This window comes from Callorhinchus milii, unplaced genomic scaffold, assembly GCF_018977255.1.
Source record: "Callorhinchus milii isolate IMCB2004 unplaced genomic scaffold, IMCB_Cmil_1.0 Scaffold20, whole genome shotgun sequence".
Classification (NCBI taxonomy): Eukaryota; Metazoa; Chordata; class Chondrichthyes; order Chimaeriformes; family Callorhinchidae; genus Callorhinchus; species Callorhinchus milii.
The window spans coordinates 5,493,926-5,520,613 of record NW_024704761.1 but is presented as its reverse complement, the minus strand read 5'-3'; the positions used below and the strand labels follow the sequence as shown (position 1 = coordinate 5,520,613).

Sequence of the window (26,688 nt, the reverse complement as noted above, 5' to 3'; positions counted from 1 at the left end):
TTAACAGTGTCCATTACACCTCTTCGTGCTCTAGTTATCATAATATAGAATAACATAACATTGTTAAGACATAAATACTAAGGTGTGGATCACGTTCCTGGGATGTGGAGGACAATTTTGGTTCCATTGATAAAGTGGAAACAATATACAGTAGTTTTGAGATGTCCTCCCTCCATGATATAATAATCCTTGCATTTGATATAACATCGGTCGGGATGTTATATCAAATACTATGAAGTGCAATTACTATATATTTTGTGAGTGAAAAGCATTATATAAATGTAATTTGTTGTTATTGCTGTTGTGTAACTGCAAGGTGTATAGATCTTTTTCATCAGTCCATAAATTTTGAGTCCAGAGCTTTATTCATATTCATGAACACATGGTCACTACGCTTTACAGTAAATTCTGTGAAGCGCTTTGAGACATCCAGTGCCAAATGCAAGGATTATTATCCTCCCTACATGGAAAGCACTATATCAAATGCAAGGATTATTGCTATTAATATTAATTTGAATGGATTCAAAACAGCTTTACATTGGAGTAGAATCTAAAAGACTTACAGCACAGAAAAGGACCTTTGGCCCACTGCATCTCTGAAAGAGCTACCCGTTTAGTCCAAGATCCCTGGCCCTTTCTCGCTCTTCTTTAGGACGTCCTCCCAAAGTGAAAGGTGCTATACAAATGTAATCTTGTTGTTCCCCAAAAGGCCCCTTTATGGTCCTGGACCTGGGTAACAATTATGTTATAAAATTCTGGTCTGAATCGTGTTTTCGACACTCGGAAGACGTGCCAAGGGTTCCCAGCTCTCAGAGATTAAAAACTAGTGAATTTTTTTTTTAGTCGCCACCAAGCAAATGTTATGTGGAATCCATTAATTCATCATTATGTATTATCCTCAGAATCTAATTACACGAAGTGGGCTTTTCAACTGCTGTTGTACATGTGTTGTACAAAGCTGGAATTACATTTTTTTTTCAATAGTCTTTTTTGAACTGCTACAGTTTAACCCCTGAAAGCCGGTCAAGAAATCAACGCAGAGCAGAGGGTTTGTGCAGTGGTTGGGCTCGATTTGTGCTGGCTGCAAGTGACCGAAATTGCACGGTGCCTTTTTGTGAATGCGGACTCCGAGGCAAATTTACGTATGCCACCAGGCTGGCGTGTTGGCAGAAGTAGAATACTATTGCTAAAACAAATCATATTAAGATTATAACATGAATACCTTTTTAAAAAAAAATAATAATTTGGTCACTCAATCCAAGTGGAACACTGCTGTGGACAATTGGCTGCTGAATTCCACCCACAAAATACAGTCAATTCACTTTACAGGGTATTGTGTTAAGTGCTTTGAGATGCCTCAACTACGCAATAAGATGCTATACTAATGATAAGATTATTATTATTGTTGTTATACTGAGGGTAATTAAGATATGGATCTCCTGACACGTGCAGGAACCCATCATCATGCTTAAGAGCATCCAAAGCTGCCAGATTCCCTGGCTCCATGTACGCTGTAAGCTTTCCATGATTTTAATCCAAATACACACAAGATTTCTTTTCTTCACATCTTTCATAATTCTGCCCATGAAATAACGCCACCAGAATAACACACCAGGGGAATTACATGAAATTTTATTGCTCTACTCAAGACATTTTGGATGTTACAACGTTTTGAAACATTCTTAAAACTGATCAACTAAATCTAAACATACGATGGCATCCTATGATACATTATAACAACCAATATAACAATTTAGATTATATATATACTGTATATAAAAACACAAGTAAGGATACTTTACAGTAAATATGAACGCGCATATCCCCTGAAGGTAATCCTTTAAGCAGGGACTTCCTGCTTTTCCTGCATATTTTGAAAACGCACAAACATGAAAATCTAGATACAAGGAGAAACGAAACACTGCGAGCTACGGCTGGAGTTAGTGACACAGGGTTGCTTTTAAGATGCTCCTGATAATTGGGTATATGCTCTGTAGAAGTGCACGTTGTTGCGATGCTTCCCTGGGAGTTGAAAAGGTTTCTAATTTTACATGGTCACTCGCCAACAGGTACTTATATTGACCACTTGAACTATCTCATCTTGTTTTAAACCACTCAATAATTTACTACGTGCAAACGTTGGGTGCAATTTAACTCTTTTACGACAGGAACACTGAGCTGGGACTAAATCCTGGCCTCAGCCACCTTTCCTGGTAACCCGTACCAGTCATTAATTACCTTCTGGTTAAAGTAATGTTTCCTGGTGTGTGTCCTGAAATTGCTTTTAAGAAATCCTGAATCTGTGACATCTTGTTCTGCTGCCTTGGCATATCTGGAAGTATTGCTCTAGGTTTACTATCTCAATCCCATTGAAGTTGATCAGGCCTGTAACGCACAACAAAATCAGTCCTACAATGCAATGCAAAGTGTGGTATGAGGAGTGTGTCTTTTTTTTCCACCCCCATAGGACTTCCTTCGACCTTCACTAAAAGTCGGGAACAATTTCACCACAAAGCCATACAATTAAATGGAAGGAACTTTATAGCTAGATGTTGAAGATGAGACAGAATTTTAAAGGGAATTGAAAAACTACTTGGGGCAAAAACAGCTTGAAAGATTATGCGGAAAGAGCAGGTGAATAGAAAATAAGAGCAAATGGCAACAGTGAGGAGCTAGGACCAGTACAGACACATTGGGCAAAATAGCCTGATCTGAGCTTTCGGAGGTCAAATGATCAACTAGTGACTGTCCTCCTTGGAGGGAGGTAAGTGGGGTCTCCTTAAAAGAGCTTCTGCTGGCTCCAAAGTGCCTGGTAATGGAATATCAGAATCGAGTCAACACTCTGTGGCTGTCTCAATAGTCTACTTCCTGAGCCAAGTAGGTCCACCGTTCTCCAAGGTACAGCTGATGACAGATCAGCCAGCCTGGCTCATCGGCAAGACATGGAGGGGGCAAAGGGTTTACTGGGGTCTGAGATTCTTCTCACTCGGCTCCTGTTAACCCTGCAATGCCGAACAATAATACTAGTAGTTCTGTACTGTAAACATTCTTTGAAGCAGAGCTGGTTGACCATCTTCCTTGGAGGATGAATAGTTTTCTTGAACCTGAATTTCAAACACCTTGGTGCTCGTATAGGTTGTTTTGCTTCTGATGCAGTGTATTTTTATCCAGTGCCAGGATACTGCGAATGCACAAAGGAAAACCTGAGATTCCAGTTGCAGATGTTTCCTCCAATGGGACAATATTTTCAAACGGCAAAAGCGTCTGCCAGAAACTTTCTGTCCGATATCAGAATATTGTTGTATATCCTGTTCTCAAAACAGTCCATCCACAGTCTTTACAAAAACAACAACTTGCGCTTAAAGATAGCACATTTCGAGTTGGATACATCTCAAAGCATTTTACAGTGATTGTGCGGATCCCCCAGCGAGACAGGAAGAGGGGGTTACAGGCATGCTGACTCCATTTCTGCTGCAAGGGAATGTACGTGACTGCACCTAATGACTGCAAATGTAAATACCTTTCTGTTTGCTTCCTCTATCACTATGACGATTCCTTTCCTTTTTGTATTGGCTTCCCGCCCAATTCCTCTCGCAGCGCATCCCTTCCAAAGATGTATCATCCAGTACTGGGGCTGCAAGGCATCCTCTGGTTACTGCCCTACTCTGGAGGTTTGGTTTTAATAGGGCAGGAATGCCAGCATCAAACCACGATGAGCAGCTCTCTGCCGATGAAGAAACTCGACCTGATTTGAGATGGCACAATTATTGAAGAAAGGAAATAAAATAAAAATCACCTTCTAACTGGGGAATGAAATGCTCTGATGCTTGGGCTTAAAAGGCCTTAGGGGATTTTTCCATGAGAATGACAAGATTATAATTTTTTTTATTCTTGATGAGATTTAAGTGACGCTCTCTGCGTTTGGTAAACAGTGACACTGTCTTACAGAGAATGATTTTTACACAATCTACTTGATAATAAACAAGTTAATGTGAGCTATGGAGTTCATGAGAAGCCTATGCAGATTGTCAGTAAGTGATGAATAACATCACGATAACTCCATCCACCACTGATTTCTTGTTAGAATATCCTTAATTCCAAGATGAATTCATGAGGCCAGTCAAATCCCATATCAAACCTCAAAGGGAAAGCATCCCAAATATCCAGACAATAGCAATAATCAACTTGGACTTTTCCATCCCGCAAAATGATGATCAACTCTAAACATTTGAAACTAAACGCTGTTTGAGTTATCCGTGACAAGTCGTGGGTACTTTCTGCAGAAAGTACGTGCGATGTTCATTTCAAATGAATTTTTTCCTGGGCTGGATTTGTGTTGATGGAACATTTTAACCAAGTTACTCGCGACAGCTCCTCCAAATGCAGTAACAAATGCAAATGACAAGTAGAATACCTAGTACGCCCAGAATTGCAGAGATGGCGATCATGGCAGTCTGAAATTTGGTACCTAGAAAGTAGAACCATAGAATTGTTGGTCTTTGATGCATAAACGTTGCTTACATCTATTACCATCTCTATACTTACACTTTGTAAATTTCATTGGGTCCCGAAGCCAAACAGAATGAATTATTAGGCATAATTTTAACTCTTATTGCAGAAAGGCATTCTTTCGAATCGTAAAGTTAGCTGACGTAAAACTGCATGCTGTTTTTAGTGTATTGGAATAATCAACATTCTCACTTTTATTCCAATTCATTTTGCTCTGTTATAAATGAAAGCTAAAGATATGTTTTACAATATATTTATTCCTGTTTCTTGTCGACATGCAACAGTTATTGGTTGCAGTCATTAAAAAACATTATTTGAAGTAACGTTGACTTCTTGAAGCAGTGGTGAAGAATCAAGTTAAGAAATAACACAAATTAAGCCCCCAAATCAATTCCCGAAACTATCCCTTCCCTTTACAAAAACAAAAATAAACACAAGTAAATGCTTGCAATATAAGAAATTCTTTAGCTGATCACATAATCATGAAAATACTTTTAATCATAACATTACCTTTACTAGGTATTTCAAAGCTCTTGCTTAATTGTCCGTTAACTGAGCAGTAATACTTCCCAGGCTCTACTGGATTAATATTCCAATAATTTGTATTTGAAATTTCAGTATGATTCCTCGATGGGGTTACAAAGTACCAGGTGTAAACTCCTCTGAATTCATAGTTTACAATGCAAGTTAAATTAACTTCCTGCCCAACAGTGTGTCTTGAGGTCAGGTTAACAGACAAATCTAAAAGAAAACAAATGACAGAAATTATTCAGCGCTGCATAACAAAACTGTTGAGATTTAATACAAAACAAAGTTATTAAAAGCTGGCATATCAAGATCCTACAAGGATCGGTTTAGAACGGGACATTTTGCACCCAGTTCCGGCTCAAACGCCTGCTTTGGCCCGTGAAGGCAATTTTGGAAGCCATAAGTTTCTTCCACTTGTCAGATAATGTTTTCTGGTTCGGAGGGATGAAGAGGGGCAGAGTGGGAGGTCTTGATGAACAGGGATTCAGGCATTGGATGAAAGCTGGATGACAACTCTTTGGTTTTCCCTCTTTCCTTGTATGGAAACACTTTGATTTCCCCTTTTACAGTATGGTTGCGGCTGGTAGTGAAATACTCACATCACTGCACTCTCTAACACCACTTTGCAGGAACTTGGTGAAAATGGTAAGCAGGATGCAGTCTTGCTGCTTACTTAATCCCAGAAAGTTTAGGCACAGATTGGCCAGAGCGACGTCTTGAGAATTCCCAGAGTGTGTTTTGGGGCATAACACCGGGACTTTAACCAGCTAAAACCACACAGCTCACCAATGTGAACAACAAAGCAAGCTTCCTGCTGCTTGTCCAGCTGGTACCATCCTACCTATTAAAGGCATTGTCTTACAGGGTTAACAGGAGGCGAGTGGAAAGAAACCCAGCGTCTTTGTTGAAAAGGAAAGTGTAACTTTAATTGTCTTTAATGGACCAACTGAAGTGTGATCCATGCCAACAACTCTACGTTTATCTCCCGAAGGTCCCTCTCTTTTAGATTGAGCCTGGGATTGGGTCACCATTTCATCTGCCAGACAGGAGACTTATTTGTAAGAAAAAGATTCCAAAATAAATAAAGTGACCGATAGCATTGATTTTCCATACCTATGACCAATCCGTTGCTATATTTTGGCATAAATCCATTGTCAGCCTTGCACTTGTAAATATCTCCTTGATTTTGAGTCATCTGCACAATTAATTCAACATGTCTCACACTCGATGCAGTTACATTTCTCACGAAACTTTATTCTTGTATAGTGTGAATATTATTGGCAAAGTCCCTTGGTCTGACGAACAACTATTATTGCCATTATTTTCGGTTTGGCAGTGACGATCCGGACCTCAATACTCGGATTGGATACTGGAACTTTAAAATAGAAACAAAAAAGAAATAACATTTTGAGAAAAACAGTCTTTGAAACACAGTACAGGAAAACTGCAGAAAATCGGCTTCCAGACTCAGATTCAATTGAACAATTAATCCAAAATGCTGCTCAGTCATTAACATGTTAAGGCAATGGTTGCAAGTCTAAAAGCAGGAGAAATTTCAAGATTCACAGATCAAACCTGACATGTTCCTAGCTCAGTACCACCCCGCTCCACACAATGTATTTCTCACCGGATCAATGGGGAGGGGGAAAGAGAACGAGTCATTTGAGTCTGGTTCAACCTCAGCTGGGAGCACTCTTGCCTCAAGATCAGAGGATTGAGCGTTCAAGCTCCACAGCCATCATTCACTTGTCTTAAGTTCCTTGTCTAGGCTGATGCTCCATTGCAGTACTGGGCGTGCACTGTATTGTTGGAGGTGCTATCCTTCGGATGAAACGTTAAAGCTGAGGACACGTCTTCCTGTTCAGGTGGATGCTAAATAATGATTTGGGACGTCCTCCCGACGTGAAAAGCGCTATATCAAATGCAAGGATTATTATTATTATTCCATGACACTATTTGAAAAGAGAGTTCCTCCCCTTGTTCTGGTGAGTGGTTTGCCATCGATGCCATGGCTGATTGTGCAACCTCACTATACGCAATAATCCTTGCATTTGATATAGTGCCTTATCATGTCATCGAGACATCTCAAAGCACTTCATAGAATATACTGTAAAGTGAATTGACTGTATATTTTGTGGTTGAAACGTTGCAGCCAATTGTGCACAGCAGTGTCCCACAAACAGTCGTCGATTGAGTGACCAAATTATTTTTGTTTTCAGGGTTATTACCCCAGGAAAAGCGATCCGCCAATCGACTAACAACCGTGTTTCTACTTAATGCTAGGTAAACAGAGGCGTGTGGAGTAAGGAAACTTGCTCAAAGTTTCGCCCTGCCAGGAATCGAACACAAGTCCTCTCACTTGCGAGGCGAGGGCTCTAACCATTAAGCTACAGGACTCCACCACATCTTGTGTGTTTCCCTATACAACTGCACAATCACTACACACATCAGCAATTCCCCGTGAAATGCCTTGAGATGTTTTCGATGGTATATCAAATGCAGGAGTTATGAAAATAAATCAATAGAATCTGGCAAAGAATTACCTTTAACTATTATTTCGGTGTCATTGCTTGTAACGCTGGATGTGTACAAATTGAACAAGTTTCTCGCTTCACAGTAATATTTCCCAGAGTGATTGACATTCACTTTGTTTATAACCAGATCAGACTGGGTTGAGGGAGAAAATTCAGTTATTTTCTCATTGTTGAAATACCATTGATAAGTCACATTGGTACCTTCCTTCACAATGCAACTTAGAGTCAGTTTGCTGCCTTCTGCCAGGACAGAGGAATTAAGGGATGATTTTATCGTAACTCCCGAGACTGGAACTAAAAAAGAGATATAAAAAAGTTAGTTGTAAATAGCAATCCAAATTTAAAAAAAGTTACACATCTTTCAACTGAACCAGGATTCAGGGAATGTAATAGTGAAACTTAAGGGTCTGTGGTGTCCTTTGATTCCAGGAAAAGTACTGCATTGTTATAGCTTATAATAATAATCATAATGATGTTTTTTATTAACTGTTTATGCACGGTTTTCTCGACTTTAAGAAGATTACTATTACAACAACACATCATGAATGGTGTAAAACTAACCTTTCTCATAACAGTCTCTGAAATGTGGAGAAACATAGAACTACATACAGAATAGTGCAGCACAAGTACTCAAATGCACAAGTCAACTGTGCCAACATGAATGAAGGTTGAGTCTGAATACATTAATGCTAGAAAACATTTCATTCCTTAAGTATAATAGGAAATCCCATCTTTATAAGCAGAGAACAAAACATTCACCAGTATTAGTGAATGGTGCATGATAGACACCAGCATTTAGTGTGGCTTAGTCACATTGGCTCCAAGCCCATAACAGTATCTTATTAACATATAACTATAGTGGGACATTAACAAAATACATTGAAAAGTTTTTCTGTGGCTTTTTTTTTCCCAGTCTTAACTTTCAATCGGAGCACAGATTATCAGAGCCTCATAAGTTCTATCCTCTGTTTGCTTGACAATGTAATTCTAACGTAATTGAATTTACAATAAAGCCCACTTTTGCCAATAGAACATTATGCTTTAATCGTTTCACATAACAAGGCTAAACCAAAAAGACTATTAAAATAAAGTACTATGCTTTGATAATCAGCATTTATTGGACTTGACTGCAGCACAGTGGTTAATGATAAAAGTGTTTCCCTGCACAGCTCAGTTCACATCAATTCCTTCAGAACAATCGGGAGACAAGAGACATTCATTTGTCATGTAATACAAAAGTGCGCCTTTTCCCTGGATTCCGCCCAAGGAAATAGAAACACTCGTAGAAAGGATAAAAGCCCAACCAAGTGGAAATTGGAAGTCATATTAAAAAAAAACTATTTTCAACAGAGACAGGAAGCTGCCTAACAATCCGTTTTGTGTCATTGCAGAGCCCAGTGCCAAACTGATATCTTTGATAGAAAAAAAAACAACTTTTGTAAGAAGTTTGGTAAGACCTGAGAGACTTATATCCCAAACACATTGCGCTGTGGTGTGATGTCAGGCTGGCTGTTTAAGCAAGCTTTTAAATAAAAAAAAACACATTTGTTGCTCACATCAGTGATGATCAAATAAATTTGGGAAAGTTAATCTGTATGGTAAACAAGGAGTGGTCAAGCCAGTCTGGCCTGGTTGAAGAGAGGTTAGAGAATGGTGCTGTTCTTATTCAGCTTGATTGGCCCAGTCTCTCCATGACCAAAGCACAGTCACTTATGTGCTGTCAAATAATAATAATCCTTGCATTTGATATAGCACTTTATCATGTCATTGAGACGTCTCAAAGCGCTTCGCCGGATATTTTGCAAAGTGTATCGACCAGAGAATGCGCAATGGCACTCATTAGAGTGGATTTCTCCCCCCTCCCCCGGCAATGTGATTCTTATGCTACATGTGTTCAGTTGGAGCTGTTTGTGGGCACATTGCCACAGTCCTTGGAGAGGCCTTTACAGCCGTGGGTGTCAAATATAAGAGTCTTCCTCGCTCATGAAAGGATTCTGGTAGTGAGAAGATATCCGCTATTTATCTCTTATCTGCGTTCAACAACAAAGTCTAGCTGCTCAGCTGACGTCAACATTTCATCACGTTGGCTGAAGCTTATTAAGTAAATGACAACAACTTGCATTTCTATAGCACGTAGGGTAAATGTCTCGGGAGAGCTTTACAGGGTTGGGGTTGGATGCCGAGTAAGGGATAAGGGATGGGAGGTGGCCACAGGTGCATTCAAAGAGGTAGGATTTGAGGCTGAACCATGTACAAAGAAAGGCGAGAGGGGAGAAAGGCCCAGAGGCTCCAAGGAGTTCACTCCCCCCCACATTCCACCGCTCTTGCAATGTTCCAACTCCAGTTCTCTCCGGTGCTAAGCTCTCATTCGCCTCAAAGCGGCGACGAAAAACTGGATGGAGATAAAAAAAAAATGACCGATTCCTTGTGGAAAAAAAAAGTGACCAGGAAAATTCCTCCCCGAGTCCCGAAGGATAGTTGAGCCATCTTGAAAAGAGGGCTGTGCTACCATCAATATAAAAGTCTTTTTTTAACCAAGCATATGTACTGAATCCCATTGATCAAGGCAAATGGGAGCCACGTTTTGTAGACTTTAAGGATACGACAATAGATTGCTTGAATTCAGAATATTTTAAAGTCTGCGGTTGAGCCATTTAATTTATGGTTGAGCTTGAAGAGACTAACACTCTTAGAATAGTGCTGTTTAGTCCCCTGAGTGACGCAGGAACATACGGAAAAAAACAATACACTTCACCCATCTGGTCTCAATTTCAAATACAGTTTCTCCCTATCTGTCAAAAACCCAGAAAAGTTCCATATGTTTCACTTTCTGCTTAAAGTCCTGATGTCTAAATCGTCGACTCACAGTCTACCTTCTGAGTTTAAATCCATGACCTCCTTGTTGTGTACGTAAAAAAAAAGTTACACATGTGAAATTCACATCAAAATGAAGTGGAATTGTTCTTAATATTAAGCGCTCTGGGATGCTACCCTGGAGTTATATAAATGCAAGTTGTTGTTGTTGTACTAAAAATTAGCAGTCTGAAAATATTTTGATTGTTTTAAAGTTACGATACTGATACATGTAGATTTTGCTTCTGATAATAATCACAAAACAGTGCAAATAAAGACATAATTTACTACATTATGCTTACAAATCTGCAGTACTCACTCTTGAGAATATTTGCCATCTTGACTTTATGCAACACAGCAAGTTGAGACAAAGCTGTGGGGAGAGAAAACTATTTTAATTAAGTTCCTTCAATCTCTTGCATAAGAAAAAACATAATACTAATAATCCTTGCATTTGATATAGCGCTTTTCACGTCGGGAGGACGTCCCAAAGCGCTTCACAGAACACTGTAAAGTGAATTGACTGTATATTTGTGGGCGAACGCGGCAGCCAATTGCGCACAGCAATGTCCCACAAAGAGTCGTAGATTGAAAATGACCAATTTATATTGTTTTTGGTTTTGGAGGGATTATTATTATTAGGCTGTGTGTGGAGTAAGGAAACTTGCCCAAGGTTTCGCCCTGACCTGCCTGGAATTGAACTCAGGTCTCTCGCTTGCAAAGCGAGTGCTCTAACCACTGAGCTACAGGACTCCCTGTATATATGGTTCTTACACCCACACAAGAAAACAAATCAGCTTTCTAATGCATCTCAGAATGAGAACAGATACATTGAGGACAAGGGCTTTCCAAAGCCTATGCCTTTTAGGTGAAGCAACCTAATGAGATCAGGAAACTTTCTAGACTTTCTAGAAATGAAATTGCGCACAAAACAAAAAAGTGGGAGACAGAACTTTCTTAGGAGTGAACTTAACTTTAGTTATAATAAACACTGAAAATATGTGAATGGTCTTATATTCTCTTGAGTAGGATACAAAGAGAAAGCGAAAGAGCAATGCTCCATCATAAAGGACTGATTGCATTTCGTATTCATATTTCAATTGCACAACTCATCCAGAAGCTTTACAACATGTTTTATTCTCTTCTAATACAAATTGCTATAAATAAGGTGCGTTAAATAGTATTATCTGAGGCTGCGTTGTAACTACACGGTGCTGCACTAATGCATCTCCTGCTTCATTGGGGCGTTTAACTGATGCATTAAAAGCTAATACTCACCCAAGAGCAACAGCAGATGGAAATAGTTCCCCATTTTCCCCCTCTCTCTCTGTCTCTCCCTCTCTCAACCAAACGCTCTGCCTTGTGGAGTTGCAAATGGTTTCGAGTCAATAAGCCTCAGGTGCACACAGTAGACTCCAACGACTTCATTCGGTGTGGAACAAAACTTGCAGTGATAATGGAAGGAGTTTTTTGTCCTTGTGCAAAATCGGAGGGGCTGAAAGCCACACCCAGGACCCAGTGACTGGATTTCCAGATACACTCTGCTGTGTGATAGCTGCAGGGAAGTGATAATAATTTGCTTAAAGTGAGCAGTAGAGTGTTATGATTGTCCAGCTCCAGATGATTCCGTTATGTAAGTGTGTCTCAGCCCTCCCTTCATGCTATTCGGCGCAATTGTTATAAATAATCCTTGCATTTCACATAGCGCCTTATCACGTCTTCGAGACGTCTCAAAGCGCTTCACAGAATATACCGCAGAGTGAATCGACTGTATGTTTCATGGGCAAAACGCGGCAGTCAGTTGCGCACAGCAGTGTCCCACAAACAGTCGTGGATTGAGCGACCAATTTATTTAATTTTTTTTTGTCGGAGCAGAAAGTATGGTTAGTAGTGGAGTTAACCACTCTGTTGAAATATGAAAGACCAGCTTATTCTCGAACCAAACACACAGGTTGTACAATTCTGACGGAACAAAGGATAGCTTAGCTCTACCTCTTTTATCATTGCCCTTTTTTTAAAAAAACACCAAGTTGCATGGTCTGTGCAGATCTGCACGTCCTCGCAAGTCCTCACCCACCCTATAGATGTTTTCTGGCTGGTTTAAAACAAGCTGGGACCATCATTGGGTACAGTATCCATGTGCCAATTTTGATTAAAACAATGGAGGATCAACAATTAACAAGAGAACTGCAATTTAATAAACATTTCTTACTTCTGAATCAATTTAACTGTGGTTGGTTTATCCCGGTCATTGGTGGCTGGTTTTTCTTTAGGGTTATTTTTTTCTCTCTGTGAAGCTTGTGACACAATTGGTTAAAATCCCAAGTGTAATGGTTTGAATTGGCTGGTTAAACGTTCGATTAAAGTGACTAAAACACCCGTGTCACATCAACCATGCGTTTCTACAGTGTTATATGCTGGCAATTGTATGCATGTCGCATGTTTCTATAGAAATTTATGCATTAATATACAGTATAGATGTGTGCTGTCATTCACAGTAGATAGGTATCATTCACAGTAGATAGCTCTAACCTTTCATATACAGTGCACAACTGTACTCTGTCTAACACAGGACACTGCTTATATGCAATCATGCACAACTGTGCAGATATAATGCACACTATCACAGCCAGTGTACAGTATCTTGCATGATCCCACAATCAAAGAGCTGCCTCACTTTGGCTGTCAAGACTGAGACACTTTGCCTTGAAGAGTGGTAATGATTAAGGATGCATCCAATCCTACAAGATGTGAGCGAGGTCTTGGAATTGCAGTCTGGATACAAAGATGAGGAGGTAGTTGTTTAGAAGGAATCAACCAGGTTGATCGAATGACTCCACAGTGCACAATTCACAAGCTATCCCACTCGCTTATCAAGTCACCTTAATTAATATGGAAGACTGTTGTAGATCTTTAACCTTGGCGGATGGCAGAAGGTCCACCCGCCAATAGTGGGGCGAGCGAGGCGGGGGACATGAAGCAAGCCAGAGCCCGCTGAGTGGAGGGAGCGAGCAGCATGGTAGGGGGGTTAGGAGGTTGCAGAGGTAGGGGGGAGAAAGACCATGGAGGGGGGAGCAAGACCATGGACCGCAGGCCGCCGAAACCTTCATACATGCTTTCATTACATCGAGGCTCAACTATGCAAACTGATCACTTGTCGGCCTCTCCAACTCCTCCCTCCACAGGTATCATCATCATCATCCAGAACTCTGCTGCCCGTGTCCTCTCCCGCACTAGGCTCTGCGACCCTATCACCCCCATCCTCGCCCAACTCCACTGGCTTCCCATCTCACAGAGGATACAGTTGAAGATCCTGGTCCTCACCTTCAAAGCCCTCCATGGCCTTGCTCACTACCTCTGCGATCTCCTATCCTTACCATCCCGCTCGCTCCCTCTGCTCAACGGGCTCCAGCCTGCTTCATGTTCCCCTGCCTCGCTCGCCTCACTATTGGTGGGCAGGCCTTCTGCCACTCTGCCCCCACCCTCTGGAACTCCATCCCGTAGTCCTTCTGCCTCACCCCTTCCCTCGCCACCATCAAGACCCATCTCAAGAACCCTCTTCTTCGACCTTGCTTTCGATCTGCCTGCTTCGCCCTGCCCTTCACTCTCCCTCCCCGACCCCGAAACTCTGTATGTCCAGCACCTTGGGATATCCTCTAGAGGTGAAAGGCGCTTTACAAATGTAATTTTGTTGTTGTTGTTAGCCTTCACACACACACACACACACAAAATAAGGACGCACCCTCTCCGTTTTAGACTTTATTTTTTTTAATATAAAAAATAATTACAGTTCCCGTGGTAAAATGATCAACAACTTATATCAAATAAAGTGCAACCACAGATGGGCTGTTCTCCAGAATTCACTCACCAATTGTGTATCCGTGTTCCCACAGCAGCACACGGGGCAGGGCGGGGGGTAAAATGGGGTGCAAAGTTAATTGCGAATTGCAGCATTTGTAACATAGTCATTGAAGCAATACCAACTGCTGGCTCACTGGAAGAGAATGAACCAGGTGCTGAATTTCCAAACACACTTTTCCAAACTCCACTGTTTATCCAGCTTTAAAAAGTCTAGGCTGCTGGTGCAGGCGAGGTGCGAACACGTTTTTGACTGCACATCTCTTAGCAATGCAAATGGCTCATCTCGAGAATGATAATAGTGGGAATTATTAAGGATTCATCCAATTCTACTTTGCTCCCGGATCTGGAGCGAAAAAAAAATCCCTAACACAAAATTGTCTCGTCCTTGTCCTGAAACCTCTCAAAACACGTCAGATTTCAACCTGACAATCATCATCATTGAGAGGTAAGCATCATCAAACTTCCTTGGGCTGGATTCACTTACATTGAGATGCAAAAAAACAAACCCTAAAGCTAAATGTCCACTAGAATTTTTGAAACTACTGAAGCACGTGGAAAAATAAATTCTCAATCTGGTCAAAACAACAGCTTCTCTTCAAAATGCAAAACAAATCAGTGAAAAAATATATTAAAAATAAACCTACCACAAACTGCCACTCAAACCACCCTCCGTAACCAAAGAAGTACCCAAATACCCGTTTTAAACATTCCCTTTACATGATTTTAAACTGTATTGATAGAGAAGCCATGTGAATTAGGGGTGTGCTTATGGCTAATAGATCGATCCTGAAACAATGGGTTGTGTTTGAAGATTTGGGATGGAATGCACTTCAAATGTATGAATTCCACTGGGGAAAGCAAGTTGCCAATGCACTTGCACTGAACTCACAGTAACTGACGATTATGTTTGCGTCATGCAAAGCTCCGTGTTATTCAATTGTTTCACAAAGCCTGTGAATGGAAGTGACCAGAGGTGGCCTTATTCTGGCTCCTCCAAACTAAGGTATTGTGGTTGCACACAAGGGATCATTTCAAGACCAATCTATAGCTAGCCTATTTTGTCAGACAGTCGTTAAAAAACACAAGTTAAAAAGCTGGAGGTGTTCCAACGATAGATAGATCTATTATTATTATAGATAGATCTTAGTGAAAGTAGAAACTTGAGTTTTTAGAAAAATCCCTGTGTTGTAATTTCTAGGCGGTTTCAAAATAATTCAAGTACTGGTTTCAAATGTGTAAGAAAGGTAAACAAATGTCATTCATTGTAAGTTGAAAAATCTATTAGTGCAAAATATACTCAAAAGCTATTTTAATTCAAACTTTGTTTTTGATAGACTGGTAGGTAAGGTTGTAAGTTGAAAGCATTTTAGGGTATTCAGAGGGTTCATCCCTGCAACATTCAAACAAATATGTGCCATATTTCAATCATATATTTTTGAGCTTCTAACATCTGAAATTCAGTTGTCAAACTAATAATTTCTTAGGGCATAATGTACTGCAGATGCTGAAAATCTGGTATAAACACAGAAGTCGCTGGGAACACACAGCAGGTCAGGCAGCATCCATGGAGAGGAAAATGAATTAACATTTCAGGTCTATAATCTTTCGTCAATTATATATAATTTCTTCGGACAGACACAATGACAGATTAGCTCAAATGAGAGCCTGGTAGCTGGACAATGGGAGTTTTGGGGAGTTATTGCGTTAACCCCCAAGGGGTATGTGTCTATGCATCATTCACATGCACCTTGTTACCTCAGTACAGAACAGAAGTGATACCAGATGCTTGCAGCAATCTAATGGAAGAAAAAAATAACAAGAAAACTGTAAACAACGACAACAATCGCAGTGACCCATGGCTCTTGGCTATGCGGTGATCTTTTTTCTTCTTCTGCCTTTCGCACAGCCTTTACCGTACCATCCACCAGACAAGATGGTGCCCACACTCCCTGAGTTGTCCTTTGCGAGTATTTTGCGAGTGTGACTTCCTTCCTCATCTGGTCTCAGCTGAGTTGCCAGACTGAAAATAGGATCCTTGAACCTAGAGCAGAACAAGAAACTGAAAGCAAATGGCGGAGCCCAACCTTCCGATTTTTAAAAATAATTCATGTGAAATGCGCTATGTTCAAGATCCAGCTCAAGATCCTGGTCCTCACATACAAAGCCCTCCATGGCCTTGCTCTACCGCTACCTCTGTGACCTCCTGACCCCCTACCAACCCGCCCGTTCCCTCCGCGCAGCCGGCTCTGGCCTGCTCCACATCCCCCGACCCACCCACCCACCCCACCATTGGCAGGAGAGCCTTCAGCAACTCTGCCCCCAATCTCTGGAATTCCATCCCCCAGTCACTCCACCTCGACCCCTCCTTAGCCTCCTTCAAGTCCTGCCTCAAGACCCTCCTCTTCAACCGTGCCATCGGCCACTCCCCTTCCCCTCCCCTCCCTTACTCCCCCAACCCCAGCTCGGGTCTGAAATGCTGTACTCTGTCCAGTGCCTTGGGACGTCCTCCCGACGTGAAAGGCGCTATACAAATGTAATCTTGTTGTATGTGAAATGCAAGGATTATTATAATAATGATTTTTTTTAAACAAACAAAAGGTTTATGGTATTGATCACCAGTCCCTTACCTGTCATAGCTGGGAATTTCAATGCCTTGTTCTTCCATTATCAACTTCATGACGTCATCACATTTTGCATGAATCTTCAGTGTAGCGAAATCATCCTTTGGTGTCCACTGCAGCAGAGACAAGGTGAGAGCAGTTAATGGCTATATGTGAGCCAGCATTGCAAGTAGCAACCAGCCTGAAAACTCAACCTGCAAAATCAAGTTTATTCCTTTAAAAATAAGACTCGAACTGTATTCTGCACCTTAATGTTGGCAATTCCTACTCCTGTCCAATTCACACAAAGGGAGAGCACTCACAAAGACTTCTCTTGCTTTCCAGTGTACACCAGTTTACTTATAAATCACCTGAACCTACAGACAGAGGCACTTCTAGCATCCACATCATTACAGAGAACGTAAGTAGGTCATCAACAGTACAATTCTTTGAACTGAAGCAGCGAATTACCCTCAGGCCCCAACAGGTGATTATATAGTCTGTCTAATAAATTAGGCTATTGAGTTTATCACTTGTTACCGATTGCTTCTCAGCTTTCCTCGGCCTCATATACTGTGCAGAATTTATCTGGTACCAAAGTGTCCATTATGCAGATATTATAATTAAGAACAACACCATACAAATGCATAGAAGAAAAAATCAGAGTCAAGTCCTAAACTAAAGAGAGAGAAGGAAATATTTCTGAAGAACTAGTATCTACCTGTAGGTTTACTATGTACAGCTTTGGTCTTTTGTGTGGCGCTCTGTTCATGCACCACAGACACGGGTATTTCTTAAGAACCTGAAAAGAAGAAACATGTGGTGCTTCAAGCAGAAAAATAGCACATGAAAGAGCCACTCACAGTGCCACTGAATACAAATTTGATTCCTTGCAGGGAGTTCATGTATCAATTCAAACAGATATGAAAATAAGCAGGCTCAATGTGTGCATTGTTGACATTGGTGATATGTGTGGAAAACTGTCTGACAAATGTAGGAGAATTCCCCTCTGTTGAAATTACAAGTGCTTGTCGATATTCCACTCCCACAGGTATATCTAGTTATTATCTCAGTCTGCGGTGTGAGTGGCATGATGGATTAAAGTGGTGTCTTTTACAAAATGAATCTAGATTTGGTGGTTGTGAGTCAAGTGGCTGCGAATAATGTAAAAAAAAGTCAATTTCAGCGCAGTAAGGATGTAGCAGCAGGGAGCAGAAAGAGAGGGTAGTGTTATGGTGTGTTTCATTCAATACTGCAGGACACAGACTTGATGTTTCAGGAGAACAAATAATAATAATCACATCTTCGAGATGTCTCAAAGCGCTTCACAGAATATACCGTAAGATGAATTGACTGTATATTTTGTGGGCGAAACACGGCAGCTAATTGCGCTCAGCAGTGTTCCACAAAGTCATGGATTGATTTATTTATTTTGAAGGGATTATTACTCCCAGAAGAGCAATCCGCCAATCGAATAACAGCCAGATTCCCGCTTACTGATGGATAAACAGAGGCATGTGGAGTAAGGAAACTTTCCCAACGTTTCACCCTGCTGCAAATCGAACCCAGACCTCTCGCTTGCAAGGCGAGTGCTCTAACCACTGAGCAGCAGAACTCCACAAACAAAGCTCTTACCTTTAAGCTGGAACCGAGACAAATGATCACGTCGGCTTTTTTGGCTGCCTCAGCTGCTCCCTTCCAGTTGAGCGGTTGTTCCAAAGTCCCCTTTTCCCCGAAGTGTACGATGGTGTCTCGCATTTCATTGGCACACTTGTGGCACCTTCTGCCTGTACTGTGCCTGTGCAGTGAGGTGCGCTCCGTCACATCGAACAGGCGGACGTATTCTTGGTTGGGGGTGCAGTACGTGCAAACCTGTCCGCAAACAACACTGAGATCAAGCAGTCAGAACGTGGACATTATCGGAGGGAAGCAAAAAAAAAAATCCCAAATGTAATTGTGGGTAAGCTGCGAGGGTGTTTAATATGATCGGGAGTGGAAGCATTAAGGAACTTGAAATTTAGTAGCCGCATTTTTGATGGAATAAGACTAATGTGAACTTCAAACCCTTCCATTCTAGCCTCCATGCATTTGTTCTCATCGGTCTGTGAAACTATTGATGTTAGGAATTAGCAAGTAGCTAAGCCAGAGTTATTGTCCTTGCTGTGTCTTCTTAATGCTTCCCCATCTTGGAATATGGTGATCAAAAGCTGTGGCTCATCTGCACGGCAGATCACCGCACGATGGGTAACTGTGTGCCTGAACTCCCAGAAAGCCTGTGGGCAAAATCCTGCCCTGGAAAAAGCAGGGCTGTAGCCATCGTTAAGGTAGCCCAGGCCCTGGCCTCTGTCTTGCTCTCATTTTCATGCATTCTATACTCCAGTGTTACATTGGCCCAGTCCAAGACAGGCACGTGAGTAGGTGTGTCGAACACTCTGATTTTATAGTTATTGGATGAGCTGGAACATTTGAAACCCGCATCATTTGTCTCACCTCTATGTACATATTTCCATGTAGTTCAGAAAGTGCCTTCCTGGGTAAACTGCTGCGTAAGTGTAATCCATCGCAGTTCTGAGAAACCACATGTTGCACCTGCGGACAAAATAAGGGATTCAGACCTTTGCTTGTAATCTTGTATTCTGAGCTGGTGGTAGCAAAGGCGGACAAGGAGGTGAGAAAAATAAATAAGTGGCACGGAGCAAGTGCGGCTAGAGGTGCCGGTATTCAACCTCTTGCTAGACGTGGAGTGATTCAGTGTGCTGAAATGTCAGCCTGAGCGTTTTATAAAAAAGTTGAAGGGGGTAAATTCAAAACAAATCTGTGGAAACACTATTTCAGTGTACGGAAGAGGCTCCTTCAGGGAGACGGTGGAAGCAGAAAGTGCTGATTCTTTCAAAAGCAAATGAAATAATTTATTTTAGGAAACAATCTCATGGGATACAGTATATATAGTTTGGGACTTGCTATGTGCATGAGCCTGCCAAGATGGCAAATTCTTATGTTCTTACGTTCAAGTCAAATCACAAATAGGAAGTTGAGAAACTGAGTAGCAATTTCAGTCAGGAACAGACCATCCAATTTCTCTTTGTATTTATAGGCCTCTTCAACCACGCTTATCGTCACCTCTCCCTCCCACCTTGCCTGGTGTCCAACCCCGCCACTGTGCAAAGTTCCGAGACGCCATCCTGTGTGAATCACGCTATAGTAAACGCAGGTTGTCATCATATAAAAATAACCCAAGATACTTCCCCAGGAAAATCTCCAGAACATGGCACAGAGCTTTTCTAGCAGAACTAACCTATGCATTTAACCAGTCCACCAGTTTAACAATTTCCACATAAGTCATGGTGCCCTTATCAGCATCTTCCAANTTTTTTGGCGGGGAGAGGAAGGAAGGCGTTTGTGCTTTTGTCCAGTACAGGCAGTTAGTTTTTCATTGTCTATGCTTGACCCTTAGATTAACTTCCAAATTCTTACCATCTCTTGATAATAAACTTTACTTCACTTGTTTCCTGTATGTTACTATTCTCAAGCCATTTCCTCCATCCCTTTGACCTACATAAGTAGGAAAGGAAGGCTGAACTCCAGACACGGGGGAATTTTAATTGTGAGGTCTGAACTTTATCAAACCAGACTCGGCACAATAGAAACTCAGAGAAAGTGACAAGAGTATTTGTGTTGGAACTACAATGCTTTAACATTGACTGGACTTTGGTTTAGTTAGGCTCAATCAATAGTTTTCTTGACGTTTTTCTTCTGGTAAATTTATGTTTAGATGTTGTGAACAGTTCTATGGCAACGCATTAACTCTACTGCATTGTCTTAAATTGTGTTTCTGAGAGCTACGAGCATCCATTGCAATTGTGAAATTTAATCTAAAGTTGGATCATTTTTTACAAAGCAATGCATTGTTTTCAATCTGATTTTGCGTGATGCCTTAAAACAATTCACTCATGCCAGGATTTTCTGTATGTTGTTTCTAATTCTAACCAGATCACTGAAATCAAAGCAAAATATTGTATCTACTTAACAAAAATTATCACCACTTTTGTTGTGAAAGTCCTCAGGGTTTTAATTTTCCCCGATTCCTAAATGTTCACCCAACTATAAACACTGTGGTTCTTACCAGCTTTTCTTTGTAAAGTTGTGCGATGCACATATGAGTCAAGGTAGGCTCTGCCTCGCTCAGGTCTGTTGCGCTTAAAATGAAAGACAATTTCAGTCAGATAAAATTTACTAATGGTTATGTTGTAAAGGGGTGGGGGTGGGAAGGGGGAGAGAGGAAAGGACTGGATATATGGTATCAGATGAACTGCTGTGAGCAAATATACTTTATTTAAAGCTGCAAACAGGAGCTTTGTTATTATTGATAATTCTACAATGGTAATTCCACATAATGCAATATTATATTAAATGCATACTGCTGTGCAATTGGCTGCTGTGTTTCGCCCACAAAAAAAACAACTTGCACTCATATAGCGCCCTCCACACAGGGTAACATTTCAGAGCACTTAAATGAACAGTCAATTCACTTTACAATAAATTCTGTGAAACACTTTGAGACGTCTCGAAGACATGAAAAAGCACTATATCAAATGCAAGCATTATTATTATTACTAACTACCCTAAATATACAACAATGATTTTTCTCTCCTCGCAGTTGCCAGCGGTTTTGCTCGTTGTTGATAAGGTTTTCTTCTTACCTCACTGCCCTCCCACTCTGCAGTGATGTCCACACACCATTGGGGCCTCTGTAATCCGGGATTGATGCTGCCTGCGCCAAGTAGAAACAAGGGCAACGTTTTAATCCATTAGCACCTTGACGTAAAGGAACGTCTTCAGAACAGCATAAACCTGCAAGATTATTCCTCCTGTGAGTCAATATGTTTTGTGTGATGTTGCTTTCAAAATCACTCCTACTGAAACCTCTTTTACTCATCTTTAATACAGAGACCACACGATAAAAATACATTGCAGGTGTTTTCCATGACATGCACTGAACAATAATAGGGTCTAATTTATGATGAGGTTAGTTTAATGTGGAAAAAGTTTTGATTTGAAGCTTTAAACAATTCTGTGAGCAATTAGCGTAAATTTAGAGCACAAGGGGAGAGAAAAGAGGAGAAAAGAATAGACCTCAATGAACAGTTAAGTATTTTTCAAGCATCATACAATGAGTTAGGAAGGTTTAGGGCAAAGCACAGTAAGGTCTATATAGACTGTATGAGATTCCAAGTGTTGTTGAGAGCACTTAAGACTCTCATAAAAGTTTGAGGAAACAGATTTCTGTAGGAGTCAGGTTACCAGATTTAAATAGTTAACTACTTACCTGCTAGACAATCACTGGTAACAATTGAATAGCAATTACTAGCTTATAATGGAACTAAAATAAATTACTCGGCTGTACCCTCCCTACTCTGAATCCGTTTCTACGGACAGAATGGCTTTTACTGAAGTGCTTAGATAAGGAGGGCAGCTGATTCTTGCACTTTAATTACATTTTCCTTCAAAACGCTGAGAGGTTCGATAAATCAATAGCTCCGGCGGCATTAGCTGAGCCGCAAAACTACTGTAAGATTGCGACCTGACAATATTTCCACGCGCTTGAATGTTGACGTGTAAATAACAAACTGGCAGATTAGGAAACTCCTGCACTGCTCTTGTGCTGTACTGCAAACTTCAAGGAATTTGGGGAAACATTCAATTCACAATGTAGCGAGGTGTAAATAATCTAAAACAGTGTAGGTGACATACAAATGTGAGCTGTGAAGTTTCATCTTTAATAGTTACTCTATTACCTTAAACTTATAAAATATGTGTCACACTAGCCTGGCATTGAGAGACATCTACTGTCCATTCTAGATATTTCCACTGCGTGTGATCAACCTTCATGGAATTAATGTACTTAATGTCAAAATGAGCTGAGCCTTTTAGCATCATTGACATGCTCTGGTACAGGTCAAAGCAATCCGGCTGATGAAGGATGTATTTTTACCGCCCTCTGGTGTTTCCTTTAGCTTTCAATAGTTCCACACACCAATGGATGTGTTACGAAAACCTTACGAAAACCGAATTAGCATTTTTAATAACATGTTTACGTTTGCCAAGTGAATCTACAAACTGCTGCACGTGCTTCCCCAGCTACTGTGCTGGATGAGGTTTGAATTTGTGGCAAGGTGCTAACTGCAGCTCTCTGTTGCTCTTGGCTGGGCTGCAGTGGGTAGGTAGGTATCTCACCGTGCTGATTCCTGCCCCCGAATAGATCACCAGGTAGCGGGCTTCCTGAACAGCTGTCACCAATAGTTTTATTTTCTTCTTTAGTTCATCGGGTTCGTCTAGAACCTAACAAGAAGAGAACCAGTCTGAGACCTCACAGCATAAAGCATGACAAATATCCCGTCGGTTAAAACTCCCATTTTAAATGTACGATGAGGTGCTGAGAAACACGATTACCGCCACTGAGATGTGAATCCAAGCTACCACACTGTATTCAAGGGAACCAAGCACTCCACTATTAGTGTCACTAATGTACTGGAGTACCTCCATTACTTTGCATCAGCCTGGCTCACTGGTAGCACACTCGCCTCTCTGAGTCGGAAGGTTGTAGGTTCAAACCCCAGGTCGGGATTTGAAATCATATCGTCTAAGATGACACTCCAGGGCACTGGGGAGTGGGGTGTTACATTACTGGAGGTCGTGTCCTTCCGGCGAAACGTTAAACTGAGGTCCTATCTGCCCTTTCAGGTGGACGTTAAAAATCCTATGGCACTATTCGAAAAGAGAAGGAAGTTTCTCTTGGCCAACAAATCCCCCAAATAAAATTGGTCACTCACTTCATGGCTGTTTGTGGGACAATGCTGTGAGCAAATTGGCTGCCGTGTTTACCCACAAATACAGTCGCTCTAATTAAGGACGTCCTCCCGACGTGAAATGCACTATATATACCAAATTATTATTTTTAGTGGAAAACTTGATCTCTTATTGAAAGTGGTAAAGGATGAACGCGGAAGCCTGTTGCTGGATGCAAACTTGACCAACAAAGCGAAACAATATTAATTTTAAAGCTAGACAGTATTAATTATCCACCTCTTCCAGTTTCCTCTTCTGTGCCTCTCTTTTCTGCTTTCGCTTTTCCATGGCCTGCACGGTATCCACACAGCCCGCCAGCACAGCGAGGTCCTCCTTTGTCCGCAATTCCTCTGGCTTTTTAAGGATTCGGGAGACCTGCAAAGTTGATTCCGTCAGTTTAACACAGGCTTCAAATAGGAGCCAAACCGTATTGAGCTTTCAGGTTGCACTCAATCCATTAACCCTTTAAATCGACATACTCCAGCTTCCTCATTAATTCTATTTAATACGTCTGTACTAATCATTTGGGGGCCTTTTTTTAAGTTGCAAATAACAACATAACACTCAAAATACCATCTTGAATCAGATGGTCCACTTTCTGATATACCTGTATTAACACAGAGTTGGATCATGAGTGCCAGTGCTCCTCTGCCTTACAACCATTTGCTTAATAGTTACTTGTACTTCGATTTTGCCTACATAATGCACAGTTACTGCGCTTTACAGTAAATCCTGTGAAGTTCTTTTAGACAACCTCCAAACATGAAAGCACTATTTCAAATGCAGTTCAATTTTTTCCCTCCAATAATAGCCTCTTATAAACCTGGGGCAAGTTATTCATCTGATGCCAGTACTTTTTAATTTTTTACAATCTTATTTCAGTTTAGAATAGAATTGTTCAGTTAATAATTCAAACGAGCAGCACAATTCACTGTAAGCCAACACATATTGCAAAACATAAACACTATGAAGGAATATCAACAATGCATTCAAAGTGAAATATTCTGTTAGGCCACATACCAGTAGCTTTCAAATACATGCTAAATCCAGTAGGTGGGGTTTTGTATTTTAATTTTACAACGGGGTATGCAGCTTTGCGTAAACACGACAATAGCTGATCGATTTCACTGGTATGCAGCTTTTGTACTGAAACTTTTGCCTGGTTTCCAATCAGACACAGCGCTTAACAGCCTGAACCACTTAGTGACTCATGCCCACGACACGCAGGATATTCCATGCCAGCGACTGAGCATTATAAACAACCTTCAAGTGGAAACACAAGTGATGTGACAGTTCCAGCCAAGAACAGCAGTGTACCTCTAAACCTCTTTTTCCTGTGACTAAAGAAATGTGAACTTTAACACAGTCTATTATTCACTCCTCCATAAATGAGTCCAAATTCACCCACATATTGAAGAGCCAGCACAGTGATGTTATCAATTTCCATAAACGTGGTCCAAATTAAAATATATAGGATCTTTATTGAATATTGTTGAGAAAACTTGTCTATGCTTCTACGAAGACAGAGTATGACATGAATACAGTTTGATATGAATCATTTTGTAATGCTATTCCTCTTTTAAATTTTTAAAAAACTGATTTACATCCCAGAAATAAAGGCTGCATCTCTTCAACTTGCTTCTTATTCAGCTTAAAGAATACTGCAGAAATTTGATGAGATCCCACACTTATTTTGGACCACATTTAGTAAATTCACACCAATGACTACATCTATGGAAATTGGTAATAATAATAAAAAAAATCCTTGCATTTGATTCAGCGACTTATCACATCGTCAAGATGTCTCAAAGCGTTTCACAGAATATAGTGTAAATTTGATTGCTGACAGTAAATTTGGGCACAGCAATGTTCTACAAACTGCCATGAAGTGAGTGACCAATTTTATTTGTGAGATTTAATGACCAGGACACCAGGAGAAACTTCCTTCTCTTTTTAAACAGTCCATGGACTCTTTAAAGTCTTCCTGAACAGGCAAACACGACCTTGGTTTAATGACTCATCCGAAGGAAAGCCCCTCCGACAATGCAACCCTCCCATCCAGCACTATGTTGGATTATCAGCTCAGACTATGCAATTCCAAGATCTGGTGCGGAAAAAAACATCTGGAGTAGGAGAGTGAGAAACTGTGGCCAAAAACAGTGAAAAAGGGAGAGAGAGATGTCTCTGGGGATGGGTTGTTCAGAGCATCCGATACTTAATCCTTTCTTAAACTAAAACTCCTTGCATTTGGTACAGTGTTTTATCACGTCAGAAGAACATCTCAAAGCACTTCAGAGGGATTATTGGCACATTTTTTTTCCCCACAAAACGATGAAAACACCAGTCTTAAATTTTACAGCCAGTTTTTTTTCCGTCCGGGCTTTGTTTTAGGCGCTGGAAGCAAAAGGAGAAAAAAGAAAGGAGGTGGGAGGGAGAAATAAATAAATAATAATAATCCTTGCATTTCATATAGTGCCTTCGCACGTCATTGAGACACCTCAGAGGGGCTTCACAGAATAGTCTGAATGAAAGAAAGTCAGAGAGAAAGGAAGGAAAGAAAAAGGCTTCAAGTCGAGTCTGAATTTAAGAATTTGGTAGACTCTGGGGCTGTGTGCGTCTGTTTGTGTGTGTGTCTGTGGGTTTGTATGTGTGTCTGTGGATGTCTGGGTGTGGATGTGTTGTTGTTTACGTAAGTGTCTGTCTCTGTGTGGGTGGGGGTGTCTGTGTCTCTGTATGGGGGTGAGTGTCTGCATCTCTGTGTGGGGGTGTGTCTGTGTGTGTGTGGGGGTGTGTTTGTGTGTGTGTGGGGGTGTGTCTGTGTGGAGGTGTGTCTGTGTGGAGGTGTGTCTGTGTGTGTGGGGGGTGGGATGTCTCTGTGTGTGGGGGTGGGGTCTCTGTGTGTGGGTGTGTGGGGGGGTTTGGGGTGTCTGTGTGTAGGGGGGATGGGGTGGGGTGTC

General features: G+C 41.1%; 1 protein-coding gene and 1 long non-coding RNA gene across 3 annotated transcripts in view; both read right to left on the bottom strand.

The window, feature by feature from the left end:
* Nucleotides 1–1,615: 1,615 nt before the first annotated feature.
* LOC103175522 lies at nucleotides 1,616–11,950 on the bottom strand. Its single transcript, XR_006085629.1, has 6 exons — nucleotides 11,703–11,950; nucleotides 10,744–10,797; nucleotides 7,581–7,865; nucleotides 6,151–6,412; nucleotides 5,020–5,250; nucleotides 1,616–4,468 (listed from the first exon to the last, which is right to left on the bottom strand). It is a non-coding gene; the product is annotated as an uncharacterized LOC103175522 (long non-coding RNA).
* Nucleotides 11,951–14,175: 2,225 nt separating this feature from the next.
* sirt7 (sirtuin 7) overlaps nucleotides 14,176–26,688 on the bottom strand; it is a 13,751-nt gene continuing 1,238 nt past the window's right edge. Inside the window, exons 2-10 of one of the 2 annotated variants that reach the window (XM_007888609.2) lie at nucleotides 23,969–24,106; nucleotides 23,120–23,224; nucleotides 21,586–21,656; nucleotides 21,009–21,081; nucleotides 19,376–19,474; nucleotides 18,521–18,757; nucleotides 17,607–17,687; nucleotides 16,913–17,019; nucleotides 14,176–16,326 (exon numbers count right to left, since the gene is read on the bottom strand). In XM_007888609.2, the coding sequence (XP_007886800.1) occupies nucleotides 16,152–16,326; nucleotides 16,913–17,019; nucleotides 17,607–17,687; nucleotides 18,521–18,757; nucleotides 19,376–19,474; nucleotides 21,009–21,081; nucleotides 21,586–21,656; nucleotides 23,120–23,224; nucleotides 23,969–24,106 (1,086 nt within the window). In that variant the 3' untranslated portion in view covers nucleotides 14,176–16,151. The remainder of the gene's footprint in view (nucleotides 16,327–16,912; nucleotides 17,020–17,606; nucleotides 17,688–18,520; nucleotides 18,758–19,375; nucleotides 19,475–21,008; nucleotides 21,082–21,585; nucleotides 21,657–23,119; nucleotides 23,225–23,968; nucleotides 24,107–26,688) is intronic. The other variant, XM_042342493.1, reaches the window with a different exon arrangement.